Raw genomic sequence first — 25290 nt, forward strand, 5'->3', positions numbered from 1 at the left:
ATCGAATAGATGAGTTCCAACTGTGAGGAAAAAATAAAATATAGAGAGCCCAGCCTGAATAACGAGTCTTTGCACTAACATGTACCCATCGAGAGGACTTGAGCAGGTCTCCTAATCCTCCCCAGTTCGTGTTCTCTTAAATAGTGACAGTTGCTAAGTAATGTGCATGACATTAGAAATGTAAGCTCTCATTACTTTGTTTAGTATTTTAATATTCTGATGCTATGTGAACTCTTACAAAAAATAAAATTCTGAATAAAACTCTGAACTAAGAATTAGACCATTTAATATTTACATCTGCAGAAGTCAACAGCACATAAATAAACAGAGCAGCTTTGTTTGTGGCACCAGTTCATTATTGTGCATGTTCTCATTCATTTTTCAGGAGATAAATAACATCTTTAGAAAGCCCTAACTTCATTTCCTATTCATAATGGAAGATTAAAGGGAGACAGTTTTGTTGACAGATTACATGGTGTCTTACAGTCTACTCACTAGAATCTAGCTGAATGATTTAAATAGATGAATTAGAAAAATATATAACAACAATAAACTGACTTCTTTTTTGGTGGCTCTGACTATATGTTTCGATATACAAAAATAAGTGAATCCTTTAAAGGATTAGTTTCTGTTCATTAAAATTTGAGATATGTTTGTATAAATGAAATCTAGTTCTGAGAGGAAAATTATCCAAGACCCCACAATCGCCCAAGCTACAAAGACTTCTCCAGATGATCTGCAGAATTTTGTTCTATTTTCATTAATGCAGATGCCACAAATTCCCTAATTACATTCCATATAGAAATTCTTTAGATATATTCATATTTTTTATCTGTTTCTATGTAAATAAAATGCATATTTTTGAAGAAAAAATATGGAAATAAAATTTAGTATTATTATAAGGCACTAACAGAGGATGTAAAAATGTAAGCATAGGCATTACTTTGATATTTTTCTTCTAATTAATACTACAAAGAAACATGTAAACAACATTTGGTATTATGCTTATATCGAATTAATATTAACCCAATAAGCATTATATATGGCTTCCACAAAGTTTTTGTCAGTTTTTTTTATAAATTTTTATTGGTGCATTGTAATCAAACATCACAATGGAATACAGGACTTGTGTGGATATCCAAGTACACATCATCCAATTAGCCTTTATCCAATCCCCATCTGTCAATTTTTTTAAGTCAGGAAACATTTAAAAAATAGGATACCTTCCAAACATTAGATATGTGCATTACTGTTTGAAACATCTATATACCAATTCAGATTGGTGTAATGTGATTTGACCTGCAGCTGCTTCAAATTAAGAACAGGTGTAGAAGACAGATTATGCAAATACTCATATTAATGTAATTGTCAAATTGGTGTGTTTACCATTGTGCTTTTAAAGAGTAGACTGTACTCCTATTTTAAATGTAAATTAGCGTCATACTCGAGAACAGCTATTGGATAATGAAACTTGATCCTGGCTTAGAAATGAATAATTTCTAATAAAACTGCGACACAATTTTAAATTTTGATATTTTCTTCCTAGCAAACTTTTGCATATAAGAAAATGACAATTCTATATTATTTTAGTAAATATGTAACCAGGATGTATTTGTGTAAGGTTGAGTTAGACTTTTATTTTTGATATTGCACTTCTGTTTTTTTACTGTGGCATATGATTACTATGCTAGCTTTTGATCTCTGTCCCTCTTTTCTAATTCAGAATTCTTTTTATCTTCTGCCTTTATGGATCTAAACTCGCAAATATATTATTGTGGAAATTATGTTTATTGTAATGATAATTTACCTCATAATATCTAAATATTTTAATACTTAAAATGCTTAAAGGTTAATGTTGTTGTGTAAAACCATGTTTGTGAATAAGTTCATTTGTGGTTCTGTGCAATGATGTTATACTTGCCCGATGTTAAAGTTCAGACACCTGTGCTCATAAAAGGGCTTCCTCTCTGTCCCAAGCTGGTCATCTAGGTCCTTAAGAGACAAGCATCTTAGGTTATTATTATCTACGTGGATGACGAGGGCTGGTGAATCAAAGATTGAGCATCAACCAGTGACATTTCAGAAGTCACTTTTCTCATGTTTTTATTTCTTTTTATTTTTCCTCTAATGAAATAGAGATCCTGAGCATTTATGATTTTATTCTCGTTTGCTAGCATATATTCAGAGCTTAAAGTAGATATCTGGTAAGTCTTGTTTCACAGAATAAGAAAATGAGGCTTAGAGAGGTTAAATTACTTTCTTTAAAGTCAGAAAGCTGGCAGTTTGGGCTGGGTTGTGAATTCAAGTCAGTCTAATTCAAGATCACGTGCCTGTTACCATTTTATCAATGATGACATAAGGTTTCTTAATTTCGAGTTAAACTATCTCAAAATTTTCATTTTTTGATAACTAGGTCAAAAAAGGAGGATAGCAAGATATTTAATTGATTACTGCCTTTTCTTTAATGTTTTCCTTATGTGGGACCCAAGCTTATTGATTTCTGATTAAGATAGAGCTGAGATTCTTAAGAGAAGGGATGGACTACATGAACTCCATCATGAAGGGCTTCTCTGTCATCACTACCATGAAAAGAGCCCCGTGGCATGGCATTGACTCTCTTTATTCCATTCTTTCTGATACTCCATTATTAGCTCACCCATTGGCAGTAAGTCAAGATACAATAGAAGTTAGTAATATGTTTAATAATATTTTGATATGAAAGAAAACGTGATTGGCTATGATGGACCACCATTGTAGTCTTCTTAGCCTCGTGTGAGTTTTCATGTCATGGGTTCAGAGAATTTCAGATGGAAAAAGTCCTATTTTAAAAACCACTGGTCCTTTTTCTCTAGGTTTCCTCTCTGCCCCTCAATAAAGTGAAGGGGGAGAAGAGGCTGATAAGGACCAACTCGTAATTAGCAATGCCAAAGAGATAAGCTTCTGTAAGCACAACTTTCAGTTTCTATCCCTCATTAGAGAGTCTTTTACTATTATTGGCAAGAAAAGGAGGTACCACTGAGACCAACAGCGGATGAAAAGTAGCTGATCCAAGGGCTGCTGCTGCTTCCCCTGCAGGGATCAGAAGAGGAACTGCCACATCCTCTAGGCCCCTCATGCATTCCTGGGGGTGACCGTGATCTACTTCGCTCCCTGCTAAGGAGTAAAGCAGACCGTAAGAAAGAGGCTGGTTCTTTCTGAATTTGGAAAAATTAATCATTGATGCAGAGTTTTATTTTGATATATAATAGATATAGTGATGGATCTTCATGCTTCATTCATTGAATTGGGTCCTTATCTGAAAATACATTCCCATGGAAAAGATCACCAGAAGGTAATTACAGGAAAGGCCTTGCCCAGTCCACAATCACCAAGGACATCCAGGGTTAATGCCTTTATGGAAACACAATGCTCTGTATAAGCAAAGCAATGAATGTTTTTCTCCTTTCCTACCACTCATTGCTTTTGATATTTCTGATTAGGTTGGTGACAAATGCACTTAAGCAATACTTTGAATAAGAGTTTCTTCTAGCTTGATGCTTATATATCTTTATGAGACCATCAGCTAAAGTGAAATTTCTACTAAGAAAAAAATATTCTTTATATATACTTTTTTATTGCTTTTTAAAGTAAAAGCCTCCAGATCAAGTTGAATGCTATGCAATATATCCAGTCTGTTACTATGCCTTCTAATTCTTCACATTCAATTATTTCTACTTGTTTGGTGGTAATTTTATTTTTTCAATGCCTGATATTAATAAACATACAAAATGTTTGCATTAAGGAAGAAGGGCTTTTTTATTTAAAAAAATACTCAATGTCAACTCTAAATCCTTGGACTCAAAGTCTGTGTTCATACATTCTTGAACAATGAGTCAAGGTGAAAAATCTAAGGTTGATTTTGTGCTCAGAATCTTGTTTTGAAATATTCAGAATATAGTTTTACTCACAGATTGGAAGCTATTATAATATGTTATGCCAGCCATCCTGAAAGCCATTTCAATAGATTCTATACCCTGGCATTTGTTTTAGAAGTAATTGCATGCAAATGTGGTTTAACATCTGTACTATGTCTCTTAATCCTAACCAGGCATTTTCCATTAGAGGTAGTCTGAAAATCACATTAAGAAAAATATATCATCTGTGAAATTATATTCTGAATGTCCCAAACAGCAAAGAAAAGGGCAGTGTCCAGTTAAATATAGTTCAAAGTGCTCCCTTTTCTGAACCCGAAATTTTAAATATTCCTTTCACTACTCTTTAGTTCAAACTTATAAAATTGAACTGAGCTCATCTGTTTTCCAAATTTTCTTCTTTAGTTTATAAAACTTTCTTGAAAATGAATATGTGCTCCTATGTTCCAATTATTTGCTTGGTAGTACAAAATGTAAGTTTACTTTTGTACCTCTAATGGCAATGCGATTCAGACCAGTTAAATTTTAGTACTGTCTGTTTTCAAAACCAGAATTTTCCAAGAATTTTGATACTGAACTGACTTTAAATATACCATAATTTAATAGCCCACCAAAGAAATTTGGGAAAGAATATTAAGGACTGAAACACTTGTAAAACCATAGGAAAGCAGCTGAGTAGAAGAAGAAGTTTAGGGAAACAAAGTTGTTTTTTGCCATCATAAAGAGTTATTAGAATGTCTGTGTCATTCTGCATTGGTCACTGTTTCTTTGTTGGGATGGCACTAACAGGACTTGTGAATACCTCAGGGGAGTGTTTATGTATTTGATCCTTCATTTATCCTTAGAAAAAGTGCATGATATATACTTCATCCACCTATGTATCTACCTACCTACCTACCTACTTAGCTACCTACCTACCTAAGCTGGACATTGAACCCGGTTGCATCCTACCTCCAAGTCACACACCTAGGTTTTTTTGTTTTTTTTTTTTTTTTGAAACAAGGTCTTACTGAGTTGCTGAGGCTGGCCTTGAACCTGCAGTTCTCCTCTCTCAGCCTCCCACATACCAGGATTACAGGCATGCATCACTGTGCCTGGCAGTGTACACATTTAATAATGAGAAGTTGGAAGAATATAAAGGCTACCTTGCTATCTGCGGAGATCTGACTTCTGCTTCTCTTTCCATCCTCATCTTTTAATAAGAACTCTTCTCTCTCAGTTTGCTGGACTCTCTGGGGGTCTCTGAATACACCTTGAAGCCTTCCTTAGTCCAATTCTTTGGTCTTCAGTATTTCCCAACTCTATCCCCATTTGTATACCCCTGTCCATTCACCCAGTCTACAGCTTTTTATTTCTCCTGTTTGCCATATAAGAGCCTTCCTTTATGTTCTCATTGAAACCTGTGCACACATCTGCCGTGGCACTTAAGATACCCATCGTTAATAGTTTATCTTCTTGATTTAGCTGTTGTTAGTGACTCCTACTGGATTTTATATCCTGGTTTTTAACCTAGTGGATGGTGTCTTGTATGATCCACAAAAGTAAAATTGTAATACATATAATATTATCTCCATTTTATCTATTAAAAATTATTATATATTTAAATTTTTTTTTATTCTACTCTCCAAATGTGTATGAGAAATTGAGCTTCCCATTTAAAACACTCTGCGGGGCGAGGGCACCAAGCACAGCTTAAATGTATACCATTTTCAAGAAATAAAATACTCTGTTGAACAAGGCAAACACATGTAAGGGAAAATCAGATAGTCCAGTACCCCGCAGGACTATCTCAGTGCAGAAGTGTCTGTTGGTGGCCACCTTAGCTTCCTCCCAAAATATAACAACTATATCACTGGTGGAAGCGCCACATGTATCTTTTGTTTATCCCTGACTTTAGAAACATGAAAGATACTTGATTAACATCCCTGGAGATTTGAGTTGTCTGTGTCCTCCCTGAACAGGTGTAGGTCTTTTCTTCCCCAGACAGCAGTTAGGTCATCTGCCCCCTCCTTGACTTCAGCCTTACCTGTGCAGAGATGCAGGGCTCTCTGGGTGAGAGGTGTCCGTATCCGTTCTATTCTTGACTCCTCGGCTGAGACTTCTAACAAGGGTGCCAATTAGTGCCAGTTATGATGGCAGCTCTCTGAAGTGAATAAGAAGGGGATTGAAAAAAACAGGGTGAAAGATCTGACTTTGACACTGTTATATTCTGTAATCTGTGTTAATTCCTTATTGATTTCTTAAAATCTCTAAAAAAAAGACTCATTTAAAAATTAATTTAAAATCTTATTTTAAGAATGTCCATGGATTTAATTGATTAATACAAAATATTTTTAAAGCTCACATCCTCTGAAAACCTCTGGTATCTGCATTGGGATAATAGCTATCACTAAACTTTTTAAATGCTTACTAGCCCTTCTTTTCTTAAAAAAAAAATTGTTTTTATATTTGTTTTTTTGTTTGTTTGCCACACTGGGGATAGAACCCAGGAAAGCTCTACCACTGAGCTACTGAGCTACATCCTCATCCCTGGCCTTTTTTATTTTTTATTTTGAAACTTTGCCTCTCTTAATTGTCCAGCCTGGCCTTGAACTTTGTGATTCCCCTGCCTCTGCCTCCTCAGTAGCTGGGATTACACCCATGTATCACCATGCTCAGCAAAATGATTTCCACTTAAAAGAAGCTTTGTATCTATTAAACAAGAAAAGAGGAATGAACATATAATCTTAAATTGTGACAAAATGTTAACATGTGGATGCCTATGGGTAATCACTGCTTTAATACACTGTGCCAGTATTGATCTTTTGTATGTATCTTGTTTAATTTTGCTTTTTTTTCCTTGTCTCATTGTGCTTTGTACATGTAACATATGATTGTTTAAGCTGGAATTTTAGTAAGCAAAAAAGAAGTATTCGTAAAGCTGAAATTAAAACAGTAATTTGTGATTACATTACTCACATTTGTGAACATTTGCCAGGCCTGGTGATGCATACCTGAGACAGGAAGATGCAAAGTTTGAGGCCAGTCTGGGAAACTTAGCAAGACCCCATTTCAAAATAACAACAAAAAAGGGCTGAAGATGTAGGTCGGTAGTAAAATTCCGTTGGGCTCAATTCCCAGTACCCAAACAAAAAAGCAAACAAAAATTGCAAGCAATGACGAATCAGGACAAGATCTTGAAATTCAGGCTTAACTTTGGTCTATTCCATAAAAATGGATTATATCCTAAAATTTTCTCTGAAATTTATTTTAGAAGCTATTGACATTTAATTCTAATTTTGACAGTGTCATCACTCAAATTCCACACATGAAAGTAGTCTTGTTAGTTTTTATTTTGGTTACAAGTAACAGAAATGGGCACACCACTTTAAAAAACAACAAAGTGAATATGTGAAGGCCACACTCTGTGACTATAAAAAATTGTTTCTGTATTGGTTGGTTTGTTTGTTGCACTGGGGATTGAACCCAGGGAAGCTCTACCACTGAGCTCCATCCTCATTCCTGGCCCTTTTTATTTTTATTTTTTATTTTGAAACAGTGCCTCTCTAAATTGTCCAAGCTGGCCTCGAACTTTGGTTGCTCCCAAAATATAAGGAAAGGTTAAACAAAAATCTAGTCTCAGGATAGTGAGCAGAACAGGATATAAGGTTTGCTAGACTCCCTGTGATTATTAAGTGCCTGTCATAAACCTCAAGAATCTAGTTCTTGCAAAAAAGGGTGTGATTATCCTGCTTGCACTACCACTCACCCTGAGCGAGTCCCACAGACATCACGTGATGACGTATGGAATGAGGTACTTACTGTGCTGTTACCAAAAGGGGAGTAGATGCTGGGTAGGCAAAACCAGCAGATGTCCTTTGTTGAAACACTGATCTTGTTTGCTATTGGTTGTAACCTGATCTTGACAACTTTCCTCTCAGAGAATTTTTTTTGACACCAAGAAAACTGAAGACAACAGAGAACTATAGGGAATTCACTCCATGTAACAAATCCGTGCATGAGGATTAATGTCTTTATACACTTACACCTCAATCTTTGCAATATGCCAATTTACTTAAGTAAGTTTGCTTTCTACTTAAATAAATACAGTATTAGCTACATTTTTGTTTGAATAATTCCTCTCTTAAGGAAATAGCGATCTCTAAGTCAATTTTGTAAAATTGAATTTTTATATGGAGTTTATTACCAGTGAATGGGACTAGTTTCTTTTCTTGTTTACCAGATAAAATAAAAGATACTCTTTTTGTTTGTTTGGTTGGTTGGTTGGTATTAGGGATTAAACTCAGAGGCATTCTACCTCTGACTATACCCACAGCTCTTTTTATTTATTTTTTATTTTGTAACAGTTTTGCTAAGTTTCTGAGACTGGCCTTGATCCTATGACTCTCCTGTCCTCAACCTCCCAAGTACTGTTATTACAGATGGGAACCACCACGCACAACTCAAAACCAGCAAAATCATGGATTGATATACTGCATTTAAAAAAAAAAATAACTAGTTTTTAAAATGCAGTATATCAATCCATGAAGAAAAAATCATAAAAATTATTAACTTTCATGAATCAGTTCCTTCACAATATTATCAATAAAACATGGACTATTCTTTGAAATTACTTCTAGTTGATGAATGTAAGGAAGTCCAATGCTGAGCATAAGCCCTGTGCTCCCTTGTGATTCCCACATATCCTTCTCTACCACTTGTACCCATCTAGGCTTCTCCCTGGTCCACCCACATCCCGCATCCTGTGATGATGAGAATATTAGAGACACACAGACATACTTCTACATTTTCCTCTCTGACCCTGTTATAGCACTTGCTCTTTCATTTTCCAACAGGATGCTTTTCTTACTCCTACTTCCAAAAATGCTACAGAAGATTCCTATAGAAAATCACAGTATCAGACAGTATGGACTCCATTCACCTCAGCCCTCTTCTGGTCTACCAGTCGTCCCACTGGTCCCTGAACACCTTACTCTGCCTTGAGCTACATCAGTTACAAGTATTCACTGTGCCTTTAAGCTTCTATCACACACTTGTTCCCTTTATGCTCAGTGACTTTGCCTCCTACTTTGGAGAGAAAATTTAGATGCCACCAGGCAGAAACTTTCTTAGCCTCACTCATCTCTTCTCCTAAATCCAACTTATCTAGGTTCCTCTCATGATACCCTTTTGCATCTCAGTAATATCTCCACCTATTCCTGTGCTGCCTTTGTCTTGCAGGACTTTATCCCATCAGCTGCACTCTTGTACTTCTGAATCATCAAAGTTTTCAATTTTTTTCAGTGAGTCTTGTTACCTTTAAAAACAAAAACACCAGCTAGGCTTTGGTGATGCATGCCTGTAATCCCAATATCTTGGAGGCTGAGACAGGCTCATAGATTCAGGCCAGCCTCAGCAATTTAGCAAGATGCTGTTTAAGAATCAAAAGAAAAATATTGCTCGGAGTATAGCTCAGAGGTAGAACTCCCCTGGGTTTAATCCTTAGAACACACACACACACACACACACACACACACACACACACACAGTCCTTTTCTTCCTCATTGAACTTTTGGAAAAACTGTTGACACTTTAACTTTTTTTCCTTCTTTTGCATATCATAGTTCAGTTTCTCTCCTGTATATCCTTCTGGAATAGTTCTGTTGGCTATCACTGATGGCCTGAAATAATTGCACTTAATTTTCACCCTTATGGACCCTGTCAAAACATTTGAGAGTTTTTTTTTTTCATTTGAGACTTTTTTTAAATAAATATTTTATTTTATTTTATTTTTATTTTTATTTTTTTATTGGTGCACTGTATTCATACATCATAGTGGGATACAAACTTTTGTAGACATACATGCACACATTGCCCAGTCAGCCCCCACCCGATCCCCACCCCATTCTCTCCCCATCCCTCCCTCCCATGCTTGGCTTAGTGGTTGACATCTAGTATTATAGCAATTTATCCAAAATTAAAAATGATAATCTCACATAACAGTTTCATTTGTCTGATACCAAGCTTTTGATGACTTAAAGATAACATTTCAATATTTCTTTTTACTTTCTTTCTTACCAGAGAATATTTTTTTCTATTTTTTTAGGTGAAAATATCATATATTTATATATTTATTTTTCAGAAAAAAACTCTATCCTAATATGGAATATGGACTCTAGATACCCAAAACGATCTTGAAAAAGAACAAAGCTAGAAGATATATATTTTCTGATTTCAAACCATGTAAAGCTACAATAATTGAAACAGTGCACTACTATTCTAAAGGCAGATATATAAACCATTGGAGTTAAATAAAAGCCTAGAGCTAAATTCTTCCCTATATTGTCAAGTTATTTTTGACAAGGTTTCCACGAACATTTGGTGGTAGAAATAATAATATTTTAACTAAATATTGTTGAAAAATAATAATTACATGGAAAAGAATAAAGTTGGACCCTTACCTAATCCCATATACAAATATTAACTCAAAATAGATAAAAGAACTAAATATAAATCTTAAGACTATAAACTTTTAGGAGAAAATGTAGGTCATAAAACCTCACAACACTGAAATTGGCAGTGATTTCTTGGATATGATTTCAATGGCACAGGCAACAGAAGAGTATACAAACTCCCTAAAAAATTAAAAAAAATATTGTATATCCAAAGACAATGTAAACAGAGTTAACAGTTACTAATAGAATGGGATAAAATATTTCCAAATGCTATATCTGAAGGTATATTAATATTCCAACTAGAAATCCTAAAAATTAACAATAAAGGCAAACAATACCATTTAGAGATAGGTAAAAGACTAACATAAGTAATGAATCTCCACAGATAACCAATCTTAGTTGACTGTTGGATGGAAACTCTTGTTTCTCTGGTTCTGGTGTGTGTTACCTATTTCTTCTTTGTAGTTAATCTCTTTGAGTATTTTCTCTAGTGCTGGTTTTGAAGACAAAAATTCCTTCAGTTTCTGTTTGTCATGGAAGCTTCTTATTTCTCCATCTAATTTGATAGAAAGTTTTGCTGGGTAGGAAATTTTTGGCTGGAAGTTGTTCTCTTTCAGAGTTTGGAATATGTTACTCCAAGCCCTTCTGGCTCTCATGACTTGGTTTGGGAAGTCTGGAGTGATTCTAATTGGCTTGCCTCTGAATGTCACTTGGCCCTTTGTTTTTGTTGCCTTTAAGATTCTCTGCTTGGCTTCCACATTGGTCATTTTGACAATTATGTGGCGTGGGGATCCTCTTCTCCGATCCTGTCTAAAGGGAGTTCTATAAGTTTCCTGGACCTGTGTATCAACCTCTTACTCTATGTTTGGAAAATTTTCTGCTATTACTTCCTTGGAGAGATTGTTGATCCCTTTGGTTTCACTTTCTTTCCCCTCCTCTATTCCAATTATTCTTAGGTTAGCTCTCTTAAATGGGCCCATATTTCTTCAATATCAGATTCCTGCTGTTGGATATTTTTTCCTAGATTAGAAACTATGCGTTCATTTTTGGAATGATCATCTTCTAAGAGCAAGATTCTGTTCTCCATGTGGTCTAATCGGTTGTGTGTGCTTTGAATTGAGGCCTTTACTTCATTAATTGCATCCTTTATCTCTTTTTGGCTCTCTCTGAGTTCTTTTCGAAGCACCTCTATTATTTCTACAGTTATTTTCCTGATTTGATCTTCTAGAAATCTCTGATTTTCTGTTTTATCGGGTTCTGATGTTGTAGGGTTGTGGGCATTCATTGCTCCAGTATTATTCCTTTTTCCCATGATTTCGGAAGTTTGTGCCTTCTCTGGGTTCTTCCCTTGGGTCACTATGACTTCACTTAAGGTGTTCTGGATCTCGAGTCAGTAGTATCTCAGACCCCACTACTTCTTTACTGGGTTGTATCACAGAGTCTCCGACCCAGAGAGTCAATAGAGGCTGCTTTAGACTGTGGGGGGGTGCCAGGTTGCACATTCTCCTATGGTGTGTTATCTCTGCCACCACCCCTCCCCCACTGGGTCAAGTCCCAGGGAGTACAGTACTGGGATTTCTCCTCTGTGGCCCGCAATTTGACTCACTGTTCTTGAGTACGCAGATGTAGCTGTACTGGATTCGGTGAATTCTCTGCTGCTGCCGCAGGTGGCAATATGGCGCCGCTGCCACACCCTCAGCCGTGAGGCTGGTGTATCTCTTCTTGGTTTCGATTTCCACTCTGAATCCCTGCGGCGTATGCTGAGCTCAGCCACTGGGAGCTTTAGATTTTACCTGCAGCGAGAAATCCCACCTGGCTGTTCCGCAGCGGCTCACCTCGGCTTGCTGTAGCCGTCCGGTGAATTTGCCGCTGCCGCCGGCAGTATGGCGCTGCTGCCACGTCCTCGGGCGTGAGGCCGGTTATCTCCTCTGTGGCTCTGAGCTCTGTTCTCAGTCCGCTTTCTCTTTGGAGCCTGGTGATTTTTTTGTTTCTGGTGATGGTGTTTTCTGGCTATGAAAGGCGCTGATTTTGTGGTAATGGAGATTGGTTGTTAGCTGGCTCTTAAGCCCCGCTTTTCTTGGTCGCCATCTTCCCGGAAGTCTCATTTGAGACTTTTGATGCCACCTCTCTGACCATTTCTCTTCTCTGTCTTGTATTGTCTTTTCTCATCTTCTGTATATAACTTCTTATAAAACTTTGAGATCAGTGAGTGCACATTAGCATTAGTTGGGTGCTCATTTCTTTTAAATATGCCTGGTCTCTGTCCCAACCCAATTAAATCAAAAGTTCATGGAGGTAGAGTCCAGCAGCAGCATAAATCCTGTATTCCACAATGATGGGAGTACTAGCCTAGAACTGCCCCTTTATTTATTTATTTATTTATTTATTTATTTATTTTATTTATTTTTTTTTGGTGGTACTGGGGTTCCTGGAAGCCCTTCTTCCTCCGGGCTACACTCCCAGACCTATTTTATATTTTTGAAACAGGGTCTCTTATGCCAGCGCGGCTGGCTTCGAACCTGCGCAATCCTCCTGTCTCCGCCTCCCAAGCGCGGGGATTACAAGCGTGCGCCACCACGCCCGGCTCAGAACTGCCCCTTTAGATGGTCTCACTGTTGGAATTTTTCTACTTCCTGCAGTATTACCAGTGCAGTGGTTACTCTCAGTCTTGAATATCTGACTTTATCTCCTGGATTTAAGGCTTGCATACTCAAAGGTCTGTTAGATACATCTACCTAGGGTACTCTGAATATCTGACTTTATCTCCTGGATTTAAGGCTTGCATACTCAAAGGTCTGTTAGATACATCTACCTAGGGTACTCTGCTGTCTCCTCTAATTTAGCATTTTCATTTTCTTTTATTTATTTATTTTTATTAGTGCATTGTAGTCACAATATGGGGTACAATATGGTAGAGACACGCATGCATACGTCACTCATTTGGCCCTTCCCCAATTCCCACCCCATTTCTTCCCCCCTCCCTCCTTCTCACGTTTGGCTTAGTGATTGACTTTCATATGTTTATGAATGTACATCATGTGCATTAGGGAATTTTCTTCTTCCCCCCTCCCATCCCCTCAGTTAGGTCACCTTGTTGGCTCATCTATAGAATCTTCTCCTTTATCTAGAGTTTCTCCTATGACCCATTTTCTCCCTAGCTTCCCCATATTAGGGAGAGCATCCAATTTTTACTTTTTGTGACTGACTAGTCTCACTTAGCATAATGCTCTCCATTTCCATTCATTTCCCTGCAAATGACATAATCAGAAGCTTTTCTGTATGCCAACCATAATTTAGCATTTTCAAATGATGTGAATTCTCTTCTATTTCTTAAGGTTGTCTTTGCATCACCTTACCTTGCTGGGGATGTCACAGGGATATCACTCTGTCTCCTGCCCCTTATCCTCATGCTGTACTTAGCACTCAGGTAGTGTCCACATCCTCTAAAATCGGCCTTTTCTCAAACTGAGCATTCTCTCAATCCACAGCTACTGCTTTGGCTCATGGCAAAAGTAATTATCTGTTGGGTCTTTAGGCATCATAGACAGCCAGCCAGTTGCCATGTAAACTCACACGTTCATGCTTTTCATTCACCTCCTTCAAAAAATTCCGCAAAACCCCCTTTACTTAGGACATAACAGAATTCTCTGTGATGTGCAGAACCCTCATAGCCCTGATCCTTCCACCCTGAGCCATAATCAGTTAATATCTCTCATTTATTTTGATGACGACTTTATAGATCCTGCCGATATTACTGCTGAGGTAACAGTACTACCTCTGCCATCCTCTTGGAATACCAAGGCCATCACATCACATTTCTTAGGCACACTCCTTTGGATTCTCCTTTTCTTCCTTTTCACTTTTTTTTTCAAATAATAAATTCCTACCCTTTCTTTGAGAGTCAGATGAAAGATGGCTTCTTTGAATGTGATCAAACTGTTCTTTTTATTTGTTCAGCAGTATATTGGTCTTGTCTGCAGGCAGTCATAACCTGTGATCCGTAGGTAGGATTCAGGAGGTCTGTGAACTCAAATGAAGGAAAAAACTATTCTCATTTTCCTATCTAATAAATACTCAATATTTTCTTGTGTTATGAATGGAGACAACAAACCCCAGCAGTAATATTAGCAATATCTATGAGGCTGTCACCAAAAGAAATTGAAGATGTTTTCATAGCTTATCACAGTTGACAAAAATATCTGGAAATATTGCTACTGCTCAAAATTATAGTGGTTCTTAAACCTGCCACTATATGTTTTATTTAATGCATTAGTAAGGAAGCATACTTATTACTACTTCACCAATATAATTTCTAACTATTTTGAAAATCTAATTTCAATATAATTGCTTTCCATTCTAATCTTATTGATGGAGCTACATTTTCTTCTGAGATAGATAATTTTAGGTTTTACCAGATTTCCAGAGAAGTTCAGGATACTAAACAAAAACAAAAACATGTGAAGTCCCTGAAAGTGACACTTACATTATTATATCCTGGCTTACAAGGCTGTTTTCTCTACTCTTCTCTGGAAGCAGAGACGACGGTCATTCCCTTTCACATGCATGGGTATAGAATATAGTTTATATTAGGTACTGAGTATTCACTGACTGAATAATATAATAAAGGAATAAAAAATGTCTTGAACAGAGCACAAAATTTCTTGAAGTAGGATCACTGAAGCTACAAGTCACAGTCACCAAGACATTTATGAAATGCATATCCTTGCACTCCAGCCTGAATATTTTGAGTCCAAATCTCTAAGAACTGCAACTTTGGATCTGCATTTGTAACAAGCTTCTCCTGAGATTCATTTCCATACCAACATTGGAGAATTTGTACAATAGAATATACCAGCACACTGGCCTTTGAATAAATAAATAATATTATGTCTTTTTATAAATAATTTCAACTGCCTGGACTTTTTTCCCTCCATTTTAACAAATATTAAGATATTTATTAAAATGATCTTTAATAGCTACACCATGTCCTTCTCAGTATTTGTAATTTGAGGCTTTTGGAGTCTCTCTGTGCCACAGAAAGAAATGGGGTAAGGAAAACTACTTCTAATAAGGACTGAAAATTCTTTGGCTGTATGCCCATATTGATTTAGTTCTCTGAGGAACATGGTCCTTTCTTCTTGTTGACTCCAAACAATATAGCAACTACTCTGATCCACTGGACTTATGAAATACTAAACACTGATGCTTTCCAGACACTGGCTCTCTTTGTTAACCTCCTCTGTCAGACCTGCACATTTTGTAATCTGCTTTTCAGAGGAGGCTAGGAAAGGATAAAGTAGGCTGATTTTGCAAAGCCAACATGTGTCATCCTAATACCACCCAATAATCACAATGCCTATGGAGATGGTATCCATCAGGATGATGAATAGACTAAAAACAAAAAACTAAATCAAAGAATGAAATAGTTACAGTGGAAGAAAATCCAATCGAACTTACCTTTCTTTCTTTCTTTCTTTCTTTCTTTCTTTCTTTCTTTCTTTCTTTTTCCTTTAATACATGGTACTGGAAAAATAACCCAGGGACTTTCTACCTCTGAGCTACACCACCGATCCTTAAAAACAAAAACAAGCCGGGCGTGGTGGCACACGCTTGTAATCCCCGCACTTGGGAGACGGAGGCAGGAGGATTGCGCAGGTTCGAAGCCAGCCCGCTGGCTTAAGAGACCCTGTTTCCAAAAATAAAATAGGTCTGGGAGTGTAGTCCGGAGGTAGAAGGGCTTCCAGGAACCCCAGTACCACCAAAAAAATAAAAAATAAAACAAAAACAAACAAACAGGCTTTTACTAAGTTGTGAAGGGTCTGGCTAAGTTGTTGAGGTGATCTCAAACCTGTTATCTTCCTGTTTCAGCCTCCCAAGTACTGGGATTACAGGCATATGCCACAACACCCATCTAGCCATTTATGTATGTATGTATGTATGTATGTATGTATGTATGTATTTATTTATTTTTGCGGGTATGGGGATAGAACCCAGAGGCATTCGACCTTTGAGCTACACCCCCTGCCCTATTTTTTATTCTTTATTTTGAAACAGGGTCTCACTAAGTTGTGGAGGGCCTCACGAAGTAGTTGAGGTTGTCCATGCACAGTGATCCTCCGGTCTCAGCCTCCTGAATGCTGGGATTTCAAGTGTGCACCACCACGCCCGGCTTAGTCATTTATTTTTTCTGTTATTTTGAAGTTTGATTTGTTTTACACAAAGCAAAAAAAAATCCATATTTTTGACTTTTTCCTTTTAGTTCTTTCAAAGTGGAGACCACTATGCTATTTCAGATATAACTCTACCCCAAATACTATAAGACACAAAATTTGAAACATTTGTTAGAGAAAAAAATTGAATATCCTTTCAGCCAACTTCAGGAAACAAATTATTATTTTAAACATTTTCATTTCTCAGGGAAGATCAGTATATAACATCTGTTTTTCTATTGAAAAATGCACCTTCTACAAAATATATTCTCTTTCTTATCATGCAAACACACCATCCCATGATAGATTCTTGCTTTGCTGCACCAGGTTTCTAAAGAGAAAAAAAAAATATTTGATTCAGGTGGAGGAAAGTTTGATTGGTATTATGAAGTCTATAAATAGATTAAAAACTATTCAAATACAAATACAATATTTTGGACATTTTTCCATCCTTCATAGTGGGTAAAAGCTTTATATACAGTAGGATTTCGATGGTTATTTTTAAAAAATTAAATGCTATTCTGAAGACATAATGATAGCTAATATTAATTTCATTGTTAACAACTATTAGGCTTACAGGTACCAGAACTATCCTAAGAACTTTACAATTCTATGTATGTATAGAACTTTGCACATACTTCCTATTACCCCCTTTCTACAGAGATTGGCCAAGAGAAGCTAAGTATCTTGGTCAAGGTCACACCACTAATAAGTGTTGAGTCAGAATCTGAACCCGACAGACTGTCTCCAGAGCCAGTATTCTGATTTTCAACACTAAATGACTTACTCATTATTGTTTTAACAGAAAATTACAATGATCCATGTTTAACTGAAATGTAGATTCCTTCTGAAGTTAATGTCGAAAGCCTATTCCAGTACATTGTCCTGGCCTTCTCACTGTTAAAAGGTTCTTTGGTGCTTATTTGAAACAGATGCAAACACTTAAAACATCCATTCACATTGTGTTTCCCTGTGATTTGCTGGAATGTGTCAGGTTGCCTCCAGGAGACCCATTTCTAAGTGACTGTCTGATTCCATTCGTCTTGCTACTCCTTTGCAGACCTGCAACTTCATGGGTCTGTGAAAGCTGGCTGGTCAGAGGGTTGTTAGCATCTCTTGCCAACATTCTGTCTCTCTCAGTTGTAGGAAGCTTTAGGGCAGTTATGAGAAGAAACCGGGTGGGTTTTTCCAAGCACAATTTCTTTAACCAAACCTGTTGGCAAGATACGATGACGGGCTAATGGTCGTGCAAAGTTTATTTTCACATACTTTTAACTCCAAGAATTATTCACTGGGAATTATTTAAAAGCCTTTGCCTTTCAAATGCGTTGCTTTCCTTCTAAGTTATTGTTCTTCAGTAAACTTAAGATTTGACCTTCCCTTTCCACAGATTTTGCTTTTTCATTCTTTATTTTTATTGCTAGCACAACTCTTTTGATTGTTTAACTGTTGTATCTATATTTTGTATGCAAAATAACAAGGGTAGGAAAATGTCACCGTGAGCCCAGAGCACTGGCAATTCTCTTGTTCCTGTGGATAGTTTAATAAAAGTATCATTTTAATGTACTATTTCTCTCTATAGTAACAGGAATGATTTGGCAGGGAGGTTTTGGTTAATCATAGTTTCTGGTTCACAAAAATATGTCATGAGTTTTAAAGAATCAAAACTAATAAAAATGTACTTTGCACCCATCAAAACATAACAATTTTTTGATGCTTGAGAAGGTCTTTCAGAATCCTGATTTTTGTAACAGTTACCTCCATGTCTATCAATTAAAATAGTATTTTGAAAATGTTTAAGGAAACAATTAAAGAAGACATGTTTGGATTAAACTTAGATCTACTTAATTTATGTTTTTGAGTCATTTGAGCTTAGAATAGGGAATAGCTAGCTACTCCCTTCCCAGAGCTCCAAAACTATAGAAGAAATCTAGGGAAAACTTTCTTCTTATAATGAAATCTTTCTGGTACTTTGGCACCTGTAGCGTTTAAAAGATAACTATAACTTTTGATTTCATCATATATTTTATATACTTGGGTCATTGTACATCATCTCAAAATTTTCTGTTCATGTACTGTATCCCTTATGGGCTAAGACTCCTCCTTCCCATCCCTTCTCACCTGACTGGAATGGAAACGCTGCGGTATCTCCACATGTTTTGTTAATTTCTGAGACAGGTAGTATAATATTGCATTAATTGGGATGCTCTTGAAAGAGTTTAAAGAGAGGATGCTTATTTGTAGAGCTTAATATTCATCATTACACGTAGTGACATAGCAGCTTTGGTACTCTTGTGGCTCTTATGTTTGGTTTAATGTTGATGAGTTTCTATCTGAGGGTTTTGTTGTTATTGTTGTTTCTCTGGTTTATTGTTATGATATGGAGTAACATCTCATTTTTAAGGATGCTTATGACCTTGTTAAATAGCAGTCCAAAATTTGTGTAGCTTGTTTTGATTTTAACCAAAGTTATAGCTGCCTAGCTGTAAAGCAGTCAGTTTCTCTTATTATGACTAGTTCTTCAACTTGTACTGTTTTAAATTGCCTGCAATTAGCATATTTCAACCTTATTTTTAGGTTTAAATTGCAGTGTGAGAGTGTACTCTCCTCTTAGCTAATTAGTGCTATCAAGGAACAGTAGGTTACCTCATTAGTACCATGTGCATTTAATTAAAGAAGAGAAAATTGGAGTTAACCTCATAGTTAATATTTTCACAGAGTGCTACAATGCCAACACCTTCAATTGGAGTCACACCCCTGTGTATCTAATTATGCACTGGTGCCAAATAAGGTTAGCAAGGGTACTACAAGGCTGTTGACAAAATAATTTAGATGAAAACGTGTTTGTTGGATTTTGACAGTAAAATACAACTTGAACATTTCCCCTCAGTCCTCATCTGCCAGCATCAGATGACATACTTCTTCATAAGAAGTAGAAGGAAGAGAGATCTTTTGGAAGCCATTTTTCCTGTCTGAATTAATGTTACTCTTACCTCGAAGAAAACGGCATATACCCGTGTAAAGCATATACAATCCGTTTCTTAAACAGAGCCCCTGAACTTCAGAGGTGTATTTGAAAAGAATTATTTATAAGATGTAATATTTACATGCATCAAACCACTACAAATACTCCCTGACACCCTTACCACATCCCCCCTTGCTTTTCTTCTTTCCTGGTATAGTTATAATTTCCCTTGTGTATCTTATAAATGGGGATCATCCTTTCATATCATACATGAAGTCTAAGGATGTGTTGTCACATGGTCTATTCAAATGCAGTGTAATCCTTTTGCCCTTCAGACAAAATCTTTGAAATGTCTAATGCTACTTAGGTAAAAAATGACATTCCATGTCATTTATCAATAAATAATCACTTTGCTTTTACAGCTAAAAATGCATACTATACGTTTGAGTATGAAGAGTAGTTTTCAATGCAAATGGCAGAATTCAACAGGTTTTAACAGATGCTATGGAGTTAGCTCCATAGTCAGGTGTATTTTAATGGTAGTAAGTGTCATATAATAATGCATAGGCAAGTCAGGGTAAAGAAATTATTGTGATAGTCCTCACATTTCATAGCAGAGGAAGATTTATGTTTGTTGGTATTGGTTATAAATGACTTCAAGCCAGAGTTTAGCTTTTTCAAAATTAGTGGAAATAGCTGAGTTTTAAGGACAAACAGCATCCCATACTCCCAAATTGCTGTGCTGTTTAAATCTATAGGATTATTTATAAATATTGCCCATAATTCTAGTTTAAAAGTAAGAACTGAAATTTCTAAGACAGGATCATGGTAGAAGATCAGCTGTTTTTTAGTGTTTGTTTGTTTGGTTGGTTGGTTGGGTTTTTTGGACATTGCTTGATTCATTATGATTCGAATATTCAACTTTACACCTGCTAAGTTATCTTTTGTTTTAAAAATCTATGCTAGAATTGATTGTGAGGCATAGATAGAATAGTCATTTGTATGTTGACCTACAAAGATAATAATCCTCCCCAAATAAATTTTAAAATGATAATGTACATTATTAGCATAAGCCTTAAGACTGGAACAAAAGAAGCCAACTCCTGATTCTCTTTGTTTAATCTAGGAATTGCTTCCAGAAACAAAATTATGTGTCTGTGGCCACTCTTCTGGTGATGGGCATCCTCACAACACATTTGCAGTAAGTCACATTGGGCAATTAGAAATTCAGCTACTACGCACAAGGCCATGGACCTGATCTTACTAAATAGACGACCTGTGGTTTTCCATCGCCAATCCATGCCATGGGTGCAGATAATCAAGGGATGACTAATGTTAAGATACAGGCATAATTAGTGGGCTTTCTGTTGCTTCTGTGTTCTCACTTCAATTATGTTTCATCAAATATACAGTTCACAGTTTCTGTGTGTTCATGACATTAAAGTTCACCTTGATTATATGAATTCTGCAGCACCCATACGCTTTTCTTGAACTTTTAGGAATAATTTGGTGAGAGAATTGATATGCAGAAAATAAATGAATAGAGATTATGATTGATCCGGTATGTATTTTAGGCAAAAATTGTTGTTCTTCATTGTGTAAAGTTGCATATAACAAAGTGTGTATGGTATAACAAAGTGTGTATGTATGTTTGTAATGTGTACATACTCTCCCACTATACAATAACTTGATACTCTGAACTATAATATTCAGTGAAAATTGCTTCTGTGGCCAAGTTCACATACCAGTTAGCCTTGGAAATGAACAGTAATCCTGAAATGTCAGTTCCAGAATTTTTAAATAGAGCAATTTGATAATTCTATTTAGCATGGACCCCCGGCTATATTCTTAGGACATCTCTAAAGTCGTGTAATATATAGAATTTCTACATTTTTCCTCAAGAATTTGTATACTTGTTTAGTCTCAATAATGTGGAAGATTCCTAAACTGACCCCCACAAAATATATTTTATCTACCCTATACATGTTTCCTGGTTATAATTGATAGAATATGACACATAATTCTTATAAACAAATAATCAGTGTTCTTAATTAAAAAGAAATACCTGATTCCATACCATAGTTTAAAAAGTACTTTTCAACAAAAACACTTGACGAATTAATCTGGATTTTTGTTATTTGTGAAAATTTGAAACTTTTTAAGATAATAGCTGCTATGCAAAAATAAACTCAGAGGTGGAACATCAATAACATATTTTTTTATGGAAATAGTGCCTGTAGAGGATTAATAATAAGCACCATGTATAGAAGATTTGTGATGACCTAAAAGTATCTGACTTAGGTCTTACTCATTTTCACCCTAGAGTGTGTGACTCTCCTGAGTATTCTTTATAGTAATATTTGGGAAACAATAGCAAAAATTTAAAAGTGGAGCTAAGTTTTGTTGAACCAATGTCACTAAATTGAAGTGAAAGTCGAAAATGATATGAATTTCTAAGCACTTTATAGTTTAAAGGGCAATAAATGAAGGTAAACTTGAAACATAATTACTTTAACTTAATAAAGATTAACACAAAAATAGACTGGAAAATAATATGGGACCATATTCCTAATTGATACCGCTTTTTCCTAAAAGAAATTCAGTGGGAAAATTGTTTTTCTTAGACAAAAGCATGAGCCTGCCAAATTGCTCATTTTTCTTTAGCTAAAAATATTGCCACTTTTGAAAATTCTCTTTTCTTCTGAAAAGAAATCTGTGGCATCAGATCTTTGTCTTTTCACTAACATATTTTCTGAATGAACATAAGACGTGGAGAGAGGAAGTAGCTTCCAGGGGCCATATCATTTCCTGGAGGGCAAAACAAAGTTTATAGCCCAAGTTTGTGATCATCAGTGTTTTGATCTTTCCAAAGGTAGCCAAATTGTTCATGGCTGCCTTGAGTGTCGTGCTGAATAAGAATCTGAGGTTGTTCCATGGGGCTGAGATTGCACTTAGTTCCTTAGGTAGAAAAAGCATTAGATGACACAGGGCTCTGGCCAGCGGGGAAGAGGAGTGTGGTGCTGGCCATCCCTGCAGCATGTCACACTTAATGCTTTACATTAGTCACCGAGTAGCTTTACCAAATGATGTTTCTTGGCTTTACAACTCAAGGGAAAGACTACTTAAATATTATTAAGTAGGTGCTTATTTTCCTGTATTGATTGCATTAGACATAAACTTTCTGCAAGCTAAAATGGCTATATAATGTGATTTAAAATCAAGAAGCAAACTAAAACAAACACCATCTATTATTCATAGTTGACAATTCCTATGTGATGGGCATGGCTGTCTTTTAATATTCATTGAATTTTAAAAGTATCAATATCCTGCGGTGGTACTTTACTAAGTCTGGAGCACCATAGGGTTACGGGTGGGCTAAAAAGAGGAAAGGTACAGGATGGAGTAGGGGAACCCCAAGCCAGCCTCATTCATATATCACCTAGGAAACTCACATCGATACTAAGTGGCGAATCGTGGTAATAGTCCTTTTTTTAAGTGGCCTTACTTAATGCGTATGGAAGGGTTTATTTAATGCCATACATGTCATTTACATTGTTCTCCAGCTTTCACAAATAAAATGCCATCGTTGTCAGGCATGCGTTTGAAACTGGCAAGTTAAATTAATTTTTACTGTTCTCTACCCCTACTTCACTTAAAAAAATAAGAATCCTTTAAGTTCATTAGTGAAATTGAAATAAAGTGCCAACAATTGCAAAGAGGGGTCATATTTACCATATATAGATTAAAGTTCAAGTTGCCTTTAATTAAATAATATCATATTTGATATTAAACAGATTTTGAAAGTACTCCATCATACCTTCCTCTTTCATATATTAATTGTATTGAGTTGCCAGGTGTGGTTGATGTGTGTCTGTAATCCCAGTAGTTGGGAGGTTGAGACAGGAGGATCATAAGTAGGAGGACAAACTCAGCAATGTAGCAAGATTCTCAGTAACCGAGCAAGACCCTGTTTCAAAACAATAAATAAATAAATAAATAAATAAATAAATAAATAAATAGGGTTGGGGTATAGCTCAGAGAAAGAATGTCCCTGGGTTCAATCCCCAATACCACAAAATAATAATAATTGTTTCAAATTACTAACAAAAAATGCAATACAAATATACTCCAGAAGAGTTCTTTTCTGATGTTTTGGTTTATTCGTAACCATCAGACATTAGTCATCCTCTGAATATTATACCTCTCTAATATCACATTGTCGAACAATAGTGACATTATGCCCCTATTAAAACAATAAATTCATTGTGCCTCCACCAACTCATTGTAATACAAGTGATTGAACTCACTTACATTGTCTATACCTAAAATAAGAATCTTAAATTGTCTTCCTGTTGTACCTACAAGAAATATTTGGGATTCAAAAGTTGTACCTTGATGGGCGTGGTGGTGCACGCTTGTAATCCCTGCGCTTGGGAGGCTGAGACAGGAGGATCCCGCAGGTTCAAAGCTAGCCTCGCTGGCTTAAGAGACCCTGTTTCCAAATAAAAATATAAAATAGGTCTGGGAGTGTAGCCCGGAGGTAGAAGGCCCTTGGGTTCCATCTCCAATACCACCAGAAAAAAAAAAAAGTTGTACCTTTAAAATTTTAATAAAAATAATATTCTTATTATAACTTTGATTTCTCAAAAATAACATTCATTTCTGGTTTTAAGCGACAAGAGTATGTGATTAAGGGCACTTTATTGTGAGAAATTACTTTCCAAGGCTGGTTTTTCAAATTTAATTTTTTCAAATGGTGTCTATTTTACCTCTAACCTGAAAAAAAAATCCTCACTTCTTTTACCTTTCTTTCACACTATACTACTGGGATATGTGCCTTTTCTTTTCTTTCTTTCTTTTTTTTTTTTTTTTTTGATGTATATTCCTAATATAGCAAACAGTTTTAGAATGGCTTACTGTCAAGATCCTGAACCTCCATCTCTGGCTTCCCCACCACAAGGTAGTAGCACAAGAGAGTGAGTCCACTCAGTGCCTCATGACTGGTCCCCGCTCACACCTCATCTGCCCAGGTGACCTCATTAACACCTACCTGCAATGCAGTTTTTTGTTAGTCCTGCCCACAGGTTTTTACACCTAAATGAATTCTGTATTACAGAGTCTGCCTGTTAGCACTAAGTGCTAAGGCAAATTACAGTAAATGCTTAAGGTTTTATCTTTGGGATCTTGTTGACTCTTTTGATGAGCAAAATATGTTGGATCTACAAACTAAAAATGAACGTCGGCTGGCCTTCGCCCAGCTGGTTTGTAGCCCATTCAAATTAAGTTTCCTTGATCACATTAGGTCTTTCCCCCATGGGCCTTTTGCTCTGTTCTGCTTCTGAATGGTTCATTTTGGCAGAGATTGCAATGATTTCTAAGAATCTCTTTTTTTCTGTTTCAAATTCATCTCTCTCTTTGGGCTTTATTTAAATCCCTACCCAACACCAAATAATCCATCCCAGGGGCTTTGGAGTTACTAGATTGAATATTGGACAAAGTACTTTTCCTTGCTGAGTTTCATGTTCTCAATCTGTAAAATTAGAACAGAAGTAGTACTTGCCTACCGTGTGTGGTGGGGATTAAATTTGATAACCCTGAAAAGTTCTTAGTCTGATGGTTAACAAATAGGAAGTGTGCAATAGATGCTGAGTGTCTAGTAGCATCAATGTACTTTGGCTTGGGACAAAAGAGGCCATTCTGTTTGAAATAAAATATATATTTTAGTACTAATGCTAAACAAGGCATCAGACATTGTACCTGAGGTCCTGGCT

At 36.3% G+C, this 25290-nt stretch overlaps 1 protein-coding gene across 4 annotated transcripts in view; it reads left to right on the forward strand.

Moving 5' to 3' along the window:
* FOXP2 (forkhead box P2) overlaps positions 1 to 25290 on the forward strand; it is a gene marked incomplete at both ends in the record, with an annotated part of 302479 nt that overhangs the window by 142254 nt on the left and 134935 nt on the right. For 2 of the 4 annotated variants that reach the window (XM_080701894.1, XM_080701895.1), the window contains one exon: positions 20646 to 20720. The exons of the other annotated variants lie outside the window; for them this stretch is intronic. In XM_080701894.1, coding sequence (XP_080558020.1) covers positions 20646 to 20720 — 75 coding nt within the window. The remainder of the gene's footprint in view (positions 1 to 20645; positions 20721 to 25290) is intronic. 4 annotated transcript variants of the gene reach the window in all.

The sequence above is a fragment of the Muscardinus avellanarius genome (genome assembly GCF_963383645.1).
Source record: "Muscardinus avellanarius genome assembly, chromosome: 9".
NCBI lineage: Eukaryota > Metazoa > Chordata > Mammalia > Rodentia > Gliridae > Muscardinus > Muscardinus avellanarius.